Below are 15,402 nucleotides of genomic sequence, written 5' to 3'. Positions count from 1 at the left end.
GTCCATGATCAAGCTCTTAACTTATAGTTAAGCATTAGGCACTTTGGCCAGGCCCATCTCGATGCCAGGGTAGCACACAACTCATGGCTTGCCCTGGGTCCTTCTTGTCCCACATCGGGACCCTGCTTTGGGGGTGCTGGGAAGTAAGGGCAGCTGAGGCTTAGGTCAAGAGAACAGATGCCCTGGAGGAAAATATCATGTAGAGTCAAATGACTCCCAGGTTACAAAAGCATAACATTTGTTAAGTCTTCCTGTGTCCATACAAAAAGGACTTGTTCTGAATAAACTATGCAAAGGACTCAAGGAGAAGAGAAAAACATTATTTACAAGTCAACAGAACACTAAGAAAGAAGCTACAAATAAACAAAGAGGAATAGGAGCACTGTAACGGGAGTAACCCAATAAACCTAAACTACTGAGGCTATGTTATCCTAGAATTGGGTTTCGGTCATACGGTGTCCGATCACCCGTCCTTCACCAGTGCACTCTTCCCACCGCCAGCACTGTTTCCCTCCCCCATGTCGATTTTAACGTAAAAATTTGGCAATGGTATTTTGCTATTCCTCTAACTACCTTAGGGATAGGAAACCATTGTGGACAAAGTGGGCTTTTAATTGTCCTTTGAAGGTTGGCCAACGTTGGCTAGAGGAGGGAAGGGCCAGGCGCTGCGCCCGCACCAGGTCAGATCCCCGAGCGCCGCCAGGAGCAGTAACCGTGCCAAGGAGGGAGCCCTGAGCATCGCCACCCGTGACCCAAAGCCAAAGACAAGACAGAGACAGAGGGAAAGTGTGTGCCAGGAGATGAGGCCTAGTGGGCGGGTACCCGGGTCAGGTGAGGTGGGGGTCCGGAGGGCCGAGTGGGGCAGAGGCCAGGCCCGGGCTGCAGGGCAGCGACCCCCTGCCCGCCTGGCCTGACCCTGCCGTGCGCGGGCACATTCCAGTCTCAAAGGTGCTGTGACAGTGAGGGAGACAGTTGGCATGGCTCTGCCGTGCAGACACGCGCAGTATTTCTGGAAGCTCGTCACTTCTGTACGTACAATATTAGCGAATAGCTCTTCCCGTCGCTGTATCTGCATTTGGACAAACCTGCTTTTCCTCATGTTGCTGTACTTTCTTCCTGTCTGACTTTCTTCACAGATTCTCTTGTCACTCACAGCCGCACTCACGTTCCCACCTCTCTCGCAGCTGAGGGGCCCCTGTGCTGAGGGAAGCCCAGCAGCCACAGAGACGCCCCACCATTGTCCTCCTGTCTGTCAGTGACCCCCGACCCTCTAGCTGGTCTCTGTGACCCCTGACCCTCCCTAGCTGGTCTCTGTGACCCCTGACCCTCTGAGGTGGTCTTCCTGTCTTCCTTCCTCCTTGCTGCAGTTGTTGCTGGTGTTCCGGGATCCACGTGTGGACTCGTGCTTAGACTCTTCCTGTTCTTTCTGTTTGGACCGCAGTCAGCTCTCCCCGGGGTGCTGTTCCCCTTCACCTCTGCTTTCCTTCTGGGGTCACAGCAGGTGGCCGCCCGAGGCCTCCTCAGAGCCAGGTCCCCTCCCCTCCCCCTCGGTCACACTCGGTGCTCAGTGCACGGACTCTGCAGCTGTGGTTAATGTTTGCCCAGTTCCCAATTCTGGTAAACAACTTTCCTATGTGCGCATTGTTCTATTTCATAGCCGAATCCTTTCTGTGTGTTCTGTCACTTTTATTCCTTCCTCTACATCGTTAGATTTTAGATGACACGTGTTTAGTCTTTCTCAGATTATTTAGTAATTCTGTCTCCTAGATCCGTCTTAGTCGCCTGACTTGGCCGAAGGACGTGGTCACGGCTGCTCCTGTCCTGTTTAAACTGACGATGGCATGAACAGGGTCTGAACGCGCAGGGCTGATTCCTGCGTCCTCATCAGCCGCGGGACTGTGGGTGGTCTCGGGTGTGCTGCTGGGGTTGCCGTGCCTCTCCGGGAGCCCCCGACTCTGCTTCCCAGACCCCCTCCGTGGCCACGCTGCTCCGGGGCGCAGCTCTGGTGGTCCCTGGTGCCGTGTGCACGCAGCGTCCGCAGCAGAGACCCGCACCTTCCCTTCCCCCCTCCGCCTGCCCGTTCTGTGGGAAGGAGCGTAGGACCTGGGGTCACTTCATGTAACAGAGAAATTCTTTTCTAGTAGCTCACTCTTTGAGGTTCTTGTTTTAATTTTCACAGGTATGTACAAACTTGATCTGGCATACAAAAATCGTAAAGAATGTTCCTTTTGACAACTACTACCCTCTTTTTTCCTACCCCTTCTCGTCCTAAGGGGTCATAAAACAGTGTTTCGTGTTTCCTGCCCTTATCCGTTCATTGTTCCGTATTATCTTCAGATCTTCAGCCCCTCAGGAGGGGCGGGGGTTAGTCACTGTTGGACACAGCCGCTGTCTCAGCCTAGCAGCTTCACTGTGCCAGCCCTGGGGTCAGGGCCAGAGGACGGGGCAGCAGCGCCCGTGCCCGTGCCCCTCGGGGCTCGTGCTGCCGCCTCCTGACGACTCTGGCGGCAGAGGCTCTGCTCCTGGGCGGCTGTGGACAGGGAGAGCCACGGCCCGAGACATACGATGACCTCGATGACCGGTGTCCCCGAGCCTAGCAGCAGCTTGTTCTGTGCGTTGTGAGAGGGGGACGTCCCGCCCGCGGGGCCTGAGGCGGGGCTGGTCCTGGGCTCCGTTTCCTTCTCTGGTGAGCTTCGCTCTGAGGAACGCCAGACCCCGAGCTTCTTCCCGCCCTGTGGGCCCCCTTTTCCCGCTGAGCAGTTTTCTGTGTTCACTCTCGTGCGTTCCACTTCCCGCCTGACACCGCGGGTGGCCGGTGTGTCCTGACTTGCTTCGCTCGGGTGGGCCCCAGCACCCAGCTGTTCCACTCGGGCCTCGGGCCTCTTTGGTTCGTGGCTCGAATCTGAGCTCCGGCCGCGTGGCAGCTGCTCGAGGCAGGGAGGGTCCCAGGGGAGCCCCTCGTCCCCGCGCTGGTCCGCCTGCTGTGGCTGAGGGCTGGCTTCTGCGGACGCTGTGGAGACAGAGCCCAAGCCCCCCTTCCAGCGTTGGCCTGCCCTGGGAGGCTGCTAGGACATGTTCCTCTTCAGAGTATCGTTGGACAGTGCTCACAAACCTGACCAGACTTGCTTTCTTAGCATGGAAACACATTCCCAATAAGGGGAAGGGCCAGTTTCGGAACAGGAGTAGGATTTTCTATACGTGAACTCTGCCAGCGTCTCTGAAAACTCACCCGTAGACCATGGGCCAGACTCTTGCTTTTAATTGCATCCCTGTGGGCTCGGGAGAGGCCTCTACTTCCTTTTTAATTAAGAGACCGTGATTTTACAAAGTAGTCATAATACGTTTGTCTCACCTCCCAGCCTGTCCCCTTGGCAGGCACATAACAAATTCATTATTTCATATTACTTGCTCCAACAAAACTTGAAGGAATAGTGTAGGATAACACTGGGTTTGTCCTTTCAGCCTTGCCGCAGGGAACTTAGTTTACCTTAAAGCAATGTCCTTTCTGTGTGGACACAGGAAGACAGTTAATATTATGCTTTGTAACTTGGGAGCTGATTGACTCCAATAATATTTACTCCTGGGCATCTGCTTTCTTGACTCAGTTGCCCTTAGTTCCTAACACCCCCAAAGCAGGGTCCTGACAAGGGTCGGAATGGACCCAGGGCAAGCTGTGAGCTACCCTGGCATCGAAATGGGCCAGGCCAAAGCAACACAATACTCAACTATAAGTTGAGAGCATGGTCATAGACAGATCCAAAAGTAACGACGAGACTAGGACCCTGCTGGGGTTAGGAAGACTAACCTGGCCTGAGGACTGTGATCTGGAATATATCGTGAATGTTGAGTTTCTAGAAATATTAGAAGTAAGTTTACTAAACTATTTAAGAGGATTACTAGTTGAGGAAGGAAGAAAAGGACACACCCTTGTTTGGATCCCACCCTTGCGGATCTCCTAGTAATATGGAGTAATCGCCTTAGATGAGATGCTGTTAATCTCCTGGAGGAGTGCTCTTACCTCTCTTTGTTGATTTGTTAATGTTCATCATACCTTTGTGTCACCGCCCCATGTGACTGCTGTATAAACTGAGACTGGGGGAAGAGAAGGAGACAGCAGACAGAAGAGGCAGCTGGACACAGACAGGGGAAGACACCGGAAAGGGACAGAGGGAAGACAGAAGGGCCGAGAAGACACAGGAGGAGACACGGAGGCAGAGACCAGACGAGAGACGACAGAGACAGAGGCAGAGACAGGCAGAAGAGGGCACAGCGGCACTCACGGAAGTGGAGCACCAGGAGGAGCCGTCCCGGTCCAGCCCATACACAGCGGCTGGGGAGCACCGAACGCGAGCGGCGCGTGCGAGAGAGAACTGCCCCGAGAGCCCGCGGACAACACAGCACGGCATATCTCCCCTCCCGCGCTCGCGAGCGCTCTGTGATTTTTTACAGTGGCCAATGAGATCCTTTTGTGACGATGGCTGTGTGCCCTTAGCCTTTCCTGGCCCCCTGTGCCAGGCCCGTGCCCCTGTGCTGCTTCCTCCTGGCCTCTAGAGGACCCCTTAGCGCTGTGACAGGACTGCTGTCACACCTGCGAGTTCCCTAACCCGTTGCCCGTCCACGAGGCTCTGTCTAGTTCCTTAGAGCTGGGTGCTGACCCGGCGGGGCCGGGTGTTCCTGGTGAGGTGCTCAGTCCGGGCTGTGGCTGTCCCACTCTCCCGGCTTGTAGCGTCTCCGTTGATAGATCTGTAAGTCTTTGTGGCACTGTGCGTGGAGCCTCTGTTGAGTCTCTTCTCACTGGGACTCTCGGTGCCTCTATTCCTCAGCCCTGGGAAATTCCCACTGACCAGTTAGCTATTGTTTGCTCATCACGTTTGCCCTCCTGTTCTTAAATTGTTCCTCTTGAGCGCGTAGTTCTCTGGGATTCTGTTTCTTTTCAGGCTGTTTTCCATCTCCTGCTGTTCCCCGCGGTTCCTCCTTCGCGGCTGGGAGCGCCTTGATCTCCTGTTCCGCTGCTGTTCTGCTCGTCACAGCTCCTGTTGGGTTGTCGCGTCACCGGCCGTGTCTTGGTTTCTGACCGTAGTTTTCTCATTTCTCCTCTCGTACTTGTGCTCGGCTGACTGCCCGTGCCGTCGTTCCCCTGTGCTCGCTGACCGTCCTGTTTCTCTCACTGGGCCTGGGGGCGCTGAGAGTCTCCCCACGGGCTGCCTATGCGTCTCTGACTGGGCGCCCTGGAGGGTGCGGAGGGATCAGGCTGGGGTGCCGCTTCCCCGAGAGCCGCGAGGTGTAACTGCGCGGTGCGTCTGCCGCAGAGCCACACGCGCCCGCCCTCGGTGGCCAAGAGCAGGAGACCTGCAGAGCTGGACTCAAGGCCGTCGCTTTCAGAGGTGTCTGGGGCGGGGGGGGGGACCTTTCCACAAGTGCTGCTTGGGGGCCCGGAGCCAACCCCGCTCCTCGGCTCAGCAAGCTGCACGGTCGCACACTCGGCTCTGCAGCCCCGGGACGTGCGCCCTCCTCTCGTCCCCAGCAGGCGGACACACGTCCTTCTCCAGGGCACACGGGACATTTTCCAGCAGACCGCACGCCTGGCCGCAGGGCGTGTCTCCATGGGGTTAGGAGAGTAGAAATCGGAAATGCCAACTGTCTTTCCAGACCAGATGCTTTGGAAGTAGAAGTTGGTGTTGGTTGCACAGAAACAATCAAGTCAGACACCCAGAAACGGAACAGCTCACTGCTGAGCAGTCAGCAGGCTAGAGAGCAAACCAGAGATTCTAGGGACAAGCGAGAAGGAGTCCACAAGATGCCAGGACTTGTGGGACCAGCACGCGTCCTGTAAGAGGAAAGTTGTAGCTATGCGAACACGTACCAGGAGGGAAGAAAGGCCCACATCAACAGCAGTGACTGACTAAAGGAGCCAAACCAGGCAGGAGGAAGGAAATTATGAAACTTAGAGCAGAAATTAAGGAGCTGGAATTCAAAAGAACAATCCAAAAAGGTCAACAAAACCAAGAGCTGGTCCTTTGAAAAAATAAACAACATTAATAAACCAAGAGCAGGACTCACAAAAAAAGAGAAAGAACCCTAATAAACCAAGTCAGAAATAAAAGGGGGAAATAACACCAGAAAGCACAAAAATGCAAAGGATCTCCAGATACCACTTTGAGAAAGTCTGTATGCCACAAAACAAGGGAACCTGGAAGAAATGGATAAATTCCTGGATTCCTATGACTGCCCAAGGCTGAACCAAGAATATTTGGAATACCTGAACAGATCTATCACTTAAGGGGAAATTAAGAGGAAATTGAAATGATAATCAAGAGTCTTCTCCAAAACAAAAGCCCAGACCCAGATGGCTTCACTGGTGGATTCTTTTGGACCTTTAAAGAACTACTGCCAATCCTTTTCAAGCTTTTCCAGAAATTGAAGAAGCAGAAACACTTTTAGTTTCTTGAGGCAAGTACCACCTTGATCCCAAAAGCAGATCAACATAGAAAAGGAGAATTTCAGGCTGATAGCCCTGAGGAACACAGGCGCAAAGATCCTCAACAATACTAGCAAATAGAACCCGACAGCTTATCAGAAAGATCATACTCCACGGCCAAGTAGGATTCATCCCAGGGATGCAAGGATGAATTAACATTCGCAAGTCATCCAGCGTAATACACCATCAATAAAAATAAAAACCATGTGGTCATATCAGTAGATGCAGAGAAAGCATTTCGCAAGATCCAGCACCCGTTCGTGATCAAAAATTCGCAATTAAATGGGAATTGGAGGAACTTTCCTCAGTGTAGTAGTCAAAGCCATCTACCACAAGCCCATAACAAGCATTATTGCTGTTGTAACTATTATTATTATTAATAATGAGTGTCCAGAGACACTCCCATTCCTCTGTGTTTATCTGAATCTCTCTGCGCTCTGCTTCCCCAACTGGCCAATCACCTTTATCTCCTAATCAGACTCTGTTAACTTGTAAATGCTGCGTTTCTCTTTCCCTGATGTCCTTTGCATAGTTTACTTTAGAGCAATGCCTTTTTTGTATAGACACAGGAGGACAGTTAATGCTATGCTTTTGTAACTTGGGAGTTAATTGACTCCGAGTAATATTCACTCCTCGGCATCTTTTTTCTCGACGTAAGCCTCAGTTGCCCTTACTTCCTAGCACCCCAAAAGCAGGGACCCGACCAGGGACTGGATGGACCCAGGGCAATCTGTGAGCTACCCTGGTATTGAAATGGGCCAGGCCAAAGCGCCATAACACTTAACTATGAGTTAAGGGCACGGTCATGGACAAATTCTGTTATGATCCAAAAAGTAACAACTGAATTGGGACCCTGCTAGAGTTAGGAAAGATTAATCTGGCCTGAGCACTGTAGTCTGAGATCTATAGTGAGATGACCCCAGGAGAGCCACCCTACAAGCTTAATGTGTCCATATAAAATAACTAATATTAGAAAGTAGAATTAAGATGTTAATTAAGTTACTGGACTAAGGAAAGGAGAAAAATCCCTAAGTGGCATTGTGCCCTTGAGCTGAACCCCTGGCTGTGGGCGATTGGGAAGGGCTTTGATATATCGATTGTACGCGCTGCCTGACCGGGGTGTGGTGGCCACCCCCAGTGCAGGGAACTGGAGAGAGACTAGAGAGAGACCGAGGCAGCAAGTGGGAGCCCGGGGAGATGGGAGGAGACGGGAACGAGGGGCTGAGTGACAGTGGAACAGGCATGTGGGGAGAGTGGAATAAACGGCAGCTGGTCACCAGCCAGCCTGGCCCTCACTTCCTTCTTTGCCCGTCCATGGCACAAGACCACCGAACTCAGGCGGGGAGAGAGATTTTTAGTTGTTTGGTGATCACACAGTGAAGGATCTATACAGATAAAACTATGAAACACTATTTCAGTAAATTAAAGAGGACACGAGGACATGCAGACACATCCCCTGCTCGTGGATCGGAGGATTGACACCATCAAACTGGCAGTAATCCCCAAGACATTATATAGGCCCAGTGCCGTGTCTATAAGGATACCCATGACACTTGTCGAAGAAATACACAAAACACTTCTGAACTTCATATGGAGCAATAAACCTCCATGAGTAGCTCAAGCAGTCCTTGGGGAAAGAAGATGGGAGGCACCCCTTCCCCCCAACTTAATTGTACTGCAAAGCAGTAGCAATTAAAACAGCATGGTATTGGGATAAAGACAGACCCGCAGACCAGTGGAGCAGAGTTGAATAACCTAATACAGACCCTCAGATATATGATCATTTAATCTTTGATAAAGGAGCAAACTATATAAGGTGGAGCAAGGAAAGCCTCTTTAACAAGTGGTGCTGGGAAAGCTGGGTACCTACATGTGAAAAAACTGAACTCAGACCTCTAATGCCATGCACAAAAGTCAGATAAAAATGGATTAAGGACCTCAGTATCAAACCTGAGTCCATAAGGTTCGTGGAGGAAAACAGGCAGCACCTCCATGACATTGGAGCTAAAAGCATCTTCAAAGCTGAAACACCCCTGACCAAGCAAGTGGAAATGAAGATAAACAAGTGGGACTGCATGAAACATTAAAGAAGCATCTGCACCTCGGAAGAAAAGGTGGGCAGATTGCTGAGACAGCCCAGGGAGTGGGGGGACTTACTGGCCCAGTGCCCATCTGGTACGGGGTTAGTATCTAAGATACGTACAGCGCTGATAGAACGTTACAAGAAAAAAACATCCAAACCCATCAAAAGAATGGGGAGAACAGATAAACAGAAACCCTCAAAAAAGAAATACAGGTGACCAAAAGGCGTACGAGGAAGGGCTCTGCATCACTGTCATCAGGGAGATGCAGATCCAGACAGCACAGAGATGTCGTCTCACCAGAGACTGCACGCGTCAGAAGGAGCAAGAGCAGCCAGCGCCGGTGCGGATGTGGGGAGAACGGGATTCTCTTCCGTTGCTGGTGGGGTGCCGCCTGGTCCAGCATTTTAGGGAAACACTATGGGCATTCCTCAAAAAACTACAACTTGAGCTTCATATCACCCGCAATACTTCTGGGAATAAACCCTGGGGGCCCCAAAACACAGTAGAAACCCCTTCTGCACCCCCGTGTTCACTGCAGCACTGCGCACAGTAGCCGAGTCGGGAAATAACCCTAGTGCCCAGGAACAGACGGCTGGGTAAAGAGACTATGGCATGTCTACACGGTGGAACACTACGCCGCGGGTAGGAAAAATGAAGTTGTGAAATTTGCTTACACCTGTTGTACTTACCCCGCAGCGGAGACACCGTGACCTGGAAGCTGGTTTTCCCAGGGCGGGCTTATCCATTGCTCTCCCATTGACTACCCTGGATGTGGGAAACTCGACTGCAGAATTTTTGGTGGTGGGGGACTGCATTCACGCTCTCCCCTAGGGAAAAAAAAGAGAGTAGACTACTGAGTGAAATGAGAACGAAGGAGAGGGACAGACAGGATGGTTGCACTCACTTGTGGGATATTAAGACACACACACACTCACACACACACCCCATAAGACTACCCCAGGGACGGCCGGAAGCTTGCCCAAGTGGAGGGTGGCGAGGGGTGGGGCCTAGTTGCAAATGGTGGTTCTGGACAAGAGCAGAGCTGAGAGGTAAAGGGACGCACAGACAGCCCGTCGGTAACAGCAGCACCAACCAGGATGCCCGGCCCGGGGAGGGACGGTGTCCGGACACTGTGACCGAAAACCCACCATGAACAACTCTGCAACTGTATGTTTCAGGGTGATTCAGTTGGGAAAACAAACAAAACCCAGGTGCCCAAACCCCGCAACTCTCTGACTCCCAGAGTTCCTTATTCACGGGATTCATTTCTAATAATGAATTTACTAATTTCAACCACAAAGAATAATTGTAGGGGAACTGCTGGGTTTTTTGGTTCATCTTTTAATTAACCATAATATATATTACATCACTTTTTAAAAAAGCTTTAATAAAAACCAGCTAACGCTCCAGGGGCACGAGAGAGAATCCCGGGATGCACCATTCGCCTTGCAGCCGAGAACCAGTTTGATCCCCACACCACACCTCGCCCCCCCAGACCCGCCAGGGCTGATTCCAGGCACAGAGCCCGAAGTCCAAAGCGCCCTGGCGGTGCCCAGCCCCTCCTCCCCCAGACAGACAGACAGACAGACAGACAGACCTCTTCACCTAGTCAGCGCTGCATGCAGTGGTGAGCAATGAGATGTGAAAAATAGGATTTTTGCTCTCACAGAACCTAAGAATAGAAGAATTGCTTAGGTGTATTGTCTGTTGCCCTGTGGAATGTGTAAAATTTACAAAAAATGCTTTGATTAATTTTTGTGATCCTTCCTTCCTTCTAGTCACGGGGCCCCTGTCAGAGATGCAGATCGCCTACGTCAGCAGGGAGACACTGCAGGTGAGCCCAGCGCTTCTTCAGGAGACCGCGTGCTCCTTGGGCGGCACTGTTCAGTGGGGAGTCGGTATTCCAGCTTGGTAAATTCTTGAATTAGATTCCATTTTAATTGTACAGTAAGGTCAGACTGTGTTTGCAGAGTAACACCTTAGAACCTCAGTGCTGGATGACGTCCTAAAAATTAAGCACTGTGGATTTACTTTATATATTTTTTTAACTATATTCTTATCTGCTCTTCGTATCAAATAAATGCCTGAAAATAATAGGCATGATTGTGGAAATTGGAACTCACTAACACAAACTGGACTTTTTTTTTTTAATTTAAAACTATTTGCAGAAATTTGTGGAAATTCTTTCTCTTGGTAAAATTAGTGCTCATAGATGAATTTGCCAATTTTTTTAATTGGAAACATAATTTTTTAAAAGATGATTTATTTTGGTTATATTTTAGTAAAATGTTTCCTGTCAGGTTTGCTCTACTGGGTAGAAACAGAGTGTAGCTGTTCCTTAAGTTCCAAAATGTGCTTTCTACTAAAATTTCTTTTTTTTTTTTTTTTTAACTTCCAGGGGTTATATTATCTTCACAGTAAAGGAAAAATGCACAGAGATATAAAGGTACAAATCACCTGTTTCATCATACTGGCCCTCTCCATTTTAAACACATTGATCAAACTGTCAGCAAAGATTACCTTATTATATTTGATGAGTTTGTTACCTGAAACCTGTAACTGTAATAAAATGGAGTGATATTCTTAAGACTTTTATTAATTTTTAAATATTGGCTACATTGAAGTAAAACTAACATGCCAGGAAACTCCCCCTTTGAAGAGTAGCACAGAGACCGCTGGGTGGGGCGTGGGCGAGCTGGTGTGCGGGACGCTGGGCATGTCCCTGTGCCTCAGGATCCCCCGTGGGCAGCCTCTCGGCACCCTGGGGTGGCCCCACGCAGAACGGGGTTCAGTTGTGCGTTAATGTTAAATAACTCGCTTTCGATTCGTAGTTTAGACTTGTAAGACGCAAATTAAGTCCGAGCTGGATAAGCTACTATTTCGAGGCATGAGCACTGGACAGTGAGCGTGTGGTCGGGCAAGGACGCCGGCTCCGGCCCTGCTGCAGCCCCTGCTGGGTGTGGCCCGCGCCTGCATCCCTCTTTCCTGTCCTCCCGTTTCCCTCCCTCTGTCACGGAGCTTCCCTGCTGCTGGCCCGGTCTGGGACTTCCTCCAACTTAGAGACTCCCTGTCCTGTGCTCGCAGCGGGGCCTTCCCTGGCCGCTCCCTTATTTCCCCAAGGGCACCCAGAGCTGAGGAGGTGAGCGCCCCAGGGAAGGGTCTGCAAGGACAGAGCGGCCCAGAGGGTCCTTTGCCCGGACTCCGAGGGCCGGCTCGCTCCGCGCGGCCGCGCCTCTGTCCGGCTTGGTGTGGGCGTTAGCCGGGCCCACTCCCTCGGCCACTCCTCGGGGCCATTTCCAGCCGGTCTCGGTCGGAGCTGCCGGGAGCCGCTGCTGCTCTTCGCGGTCGGAGCCGGTCCGGCCGCTGCTCCCGGCGGCGTCTCCCTCCTCGTTCTCTTCCGGCCACACGCACCTGCTGCTTGGAGCGTGTCGGCGCCTCTGGGCTTGCTGGAATGTTCTCCCGGGGCGCTGTGGCTCTGCCCCCTCACGGCACTCTCCTCTCGCACCCTCTGCCCTGCCCACCTGTCACACAGCACTTACCTGCCCACGTTGCAGCCGTCTGCTGGTTTGTGCGCGTGTGTGCGAGAGCGCACGTGTGTGTGTGTGTGTGTGCGCGCGCGTGTGCATGTGTGTGTTAGTTTTTAGGTTTTCTCTTTCCCCGCATGGCTGTGAACTCTGAGAGCTGGGACTAGTGACTCTAACCCCAGGTCTGTGCAGCAGCCGGCGAGTCCCTCGAGGACCGAGAACAGGAAGCAGAAAGGAGAGGGAAGGAGGGATGAGGGGACAGGAAGGGACAGAGAAGTCACAGGTGCATGGCGCCCTCTGAGCTGATTCAGGGAAGGACCGAGGCGGGAGCTGGAGCGCCCCTGGCTGGGCTGCGCTCACAGTCCTCTGCTGCCCCTCCCTGGGGCTCCCCGCCCTCCCCGTCTCTGACTCCAGATCAGAGACCCTAACTTGCTCATTGAAAAGTCGCACAAAATGGGGGAGATGCCTGCAGCACTTTTGGAAGACTATTTCAGCAGTTTTTAGTCTCCGCGAAATTATGTTATTCATTATCGGGTTTCTGGTGACAGTGATTTGGCACCAGTGCCCACGTCCCTCCACAGTGCTCCCGCCCCGCCTGCCTGCCTCTCACCCACCAGTCTGCTAGTATGAGGAGGCGCCTTTTTTTTTTTTTTTTTGATTTTTGGCATTTATGGGTCACATCCAGCGATGCTCAGGGCTTACTCCTGGCAGTGCTTGGGGGACCCTGTGGAACGCCGGGGATCAAACCAGGTTGGTTGCATGCAGGGCAAATGCTTCGCTGCCATACTACCGCCCCAGTGCTGAGAGGCACTTTAAAAAATAGATATATTTTTAAAATGCATTTTTATGACCTATATTTAAATATAGACCTGTTAGTATACACCTTTTTGCACTGTGGTGTCCCGTGCAGCTACTGATAGTTTCATGCACAGCACTTTGCCCCTCCGGGCCCCCTTCCTGGTTGAGCACTTCCCTGCACCGTGAGCTATCCCCTCTCTGTCTTTCCCCCAGCGCCCTCGGGTGGCGTGCTTCCCGCTAGAGACCAGTTCTCACGTCCTTTGTTTCCCTGGGGCGGGCTGTGTTTCTGTCTCCTCCAAAGATAAGAGTTTGGTGAAGACCAAAGTCTTCATCACCTTTGCTTAGTAAGAAGAAAAGTGACACGGGACCTGGTGGTGGTGTCTGTCCTCTCGGCCCGAAACTTAGTGGCCATGTGAAGGGGCCGCCGGCTCCGTGGCCCAGCCCGCAGTTCTGCCCTGTAGTCGGGAGTGTGAAACAGCAGCCAGATTGAGGAGCGCGAGGAGGAAGTGCAGTGCCGCCGGGAGGAAGTGCAATGCCACTGTAGGGCGGGATTGACGCCGGGTAATGCTCATGTCACGCTGGCAGCAGCAGGCTCGGACCAGCAGTCGGACTGCCCAGAAGGGACAAATTGTCCTGCGAGCATCATGATTCAATGTTCCAGTTGGGTTGCTTTAAAGGCTGTTTCTGAGGCCACCGGTTGTGATTATTTTAATTCATGTCGTGTCGTATGTGCTGTCCGATAGTGTTTCCTGCTTTAACATTGGTATTCTCCCTTTGAAGGGCGCTAACATCCTATTAACGGATAATGGTCACGTGAAGTTGGGTAAGTAAACCAGAATCCTGTCACTTGCTCCAAGTTAGTCTCTGATTCAGCGGGAGTCTCTGTTCCTGTGGGACTCAGCCCTGGGAGCTTCCCGCCCCGGCCCTCTGCCCCCTCCTCTCCCGTACAAGGGGGGGGGCAGCCTGTCCCTCCTGGGGGCCACGTGGTGGTAAAGGCCCAGGGAGACCCCACCCCCGGGGTTTCTCTTACCTTAGCTGAGACGCCTTTACGGAATTACCTTGGCTCTGAAAACTAAGGTAAAAGAAAAGCCGCAAGCCAGCGCTTGGCTCAGTTCTCAGTGCTACCCAGAAAATGGTTTCATGTTTTAAAATGTCACCAGAAGTGAGCACAGAGCCAGGAGTAAGCCCTGAGCTTAGCCAGCGTGGCCCCAGCACCACTATCCCCCCACCCCCCGCTCACCACCAGCAGCAGGTCAGTACTGGGACAGAGACGCAGCGACAGGCCCTGGCTGCCCCCGCACCTCTGGGAGTGATCCCGCGCACCACCGGTGTGGGCCAGACACAAGGCGGAGACCAGCACTGCCCACGCCCACATCCTCTGGGCGCTCTAGACTAACCTACGCGTCACTCACGTGAGGGAACGTGGAATTTTCTTCCTGGTTTCTTGGGCCACAGCCCGTGTTGCTCAGGGCCCACTCGATCATTCCAGGCAGTGCCGGGGATGGGACCCGGGTCGGCCTGCTCTGGTCACTCCTGCCCACAGGGCACACTGTACATACTCAGTGTAGCTTTGTGCCCACGTAACCTTGGGGTCGGGCAGGGATGTGGCTCAGCTCAGGCCCCAGGTTCAGTTCCCAGCCTTGCAAAACCCAAGACCCAAACCACCGGACTAACCTTGGGTGCCAGGTATGGGTGGAATTGGGTTCGAAACCTAAATGGCACACTTCCTTGAAAGTTCTAAGATCGTTTCCCGAAACCAAAGAAACTTATACAGGGTAGTTTTATTTTTTTTATTTTTTTTTTTTTTTTGCTTTTTGGGTCACACCCAGCGATGCTCAGGGGTTACTCCTGGCTTTGCACTCAGGAATTGCTCCTGGCAGTGCTTGGGGGACCATATGGGATGCCGGGGATCGAACCCAGGTCGGCCGCGTGCAAGGCAAACGCCCTACCCGCTGTGCTATCGCTCCGGCCCCAGGGTAGTTTTATTTTGAAAGTCCTATTGAGTATTAAATGGAACATTTAATAAATAATATGAAATGGTTACTTTTAGCTTGATATTGCTAAAAGATAATTCGAAATCAAAAGCATGTTTGCGGGGCCGGAGCGATAGCACAGCGGGTAGGGCGTTTGCCTTGCACGTGGCCGACCCGGGTTCGATCCCCGGCATCCCATATGGTCCCCCAAGCACCGCCAGGAGTAGTTCCTGAGTGCAAAGCCAGGAGTAACCCCTGAGCATCGCTGGGTGTGACCCAAAAAGCAAAATAAATAAATAAATAAATAAATAAATAAATAAATAAATAAATAAATAAATAAAAAGCATGTTTGCCCTATATATAAAACTGTCAGGTAAGCCTTTTGGCGACAGCCACCGTAGGCCTTGATCAGATTTAAAGTCTGTGCCTGGTCGTGAACGTGGCATTTTCTAGAGCCTTCCATGGGGAGGAACAGCAGCCGTCTCGCTGGGCCAGAGACCGGCTCCCACTGGCCGGGTCCTGTCCCGCGTGTCTGCCTCGGAGAC

General features: G+C 52.2%; 1 protein-coding gene and 1 pseudogene across 4 annotated transcripts in view; both read left to right on the top strand.

The window, feature by feature from the left end:
- MAP4K3 (mitogen-activated protein kinase kinase kinase kinase 3) overlaps positions 1 to 15,402 on the top strand; it is a 132,459-nt gene that overhangs the window by 54,567 nt on the left and 62,490 nt on the right. For all 4 annotated transcript variants that reach the window (XM_055119812.1, XM_055119811.1, XM_055119810.1 and 1 more), the window contains exons 5-7: positions 10,341 to 10,396; positions 10,961 to 11,008; positions 13,665 to 13,707. In XM_055119812.1, the coding sequence (XP_054975787.1) occupies positions 10,341 to 10,396; positions 10,961 to 11,008; positions 13,665 to 13,707 (147 nt within the window). The remainder of the gene's footprint in view (positions 1 to 10,340; positions 10,397 to 10,960; positions 11,009 to 13,664; positions 13,708 to 15,402) is intronic.
- LOC129400279 (U1 spliceosomal RNA) lies at positions 9,244 to 9,392 on the top strand (annotated as a pseudogene).

Source organism: Sorex araneus, chromosome X (genome assembly GCF_027595985.1).
Source record: "Sorex araneus isolate mSorAra2 chromosome X, mSorAra2.pri, whole genome shotgun sequence".
In the NCBI taxonomy this organism is placed as follows: domain Eukaryota; kingdom Metazoa; phylum Chordata; class Mammalia; order Eulipotyphla; family Soricidae; genus Sorex; species Sorex araneus.
The sequence above is the reverse complement of the archived record's forward strand: the minus strand, read 5'-3'. Positions and strand labels throughout refer to the sequence as shown.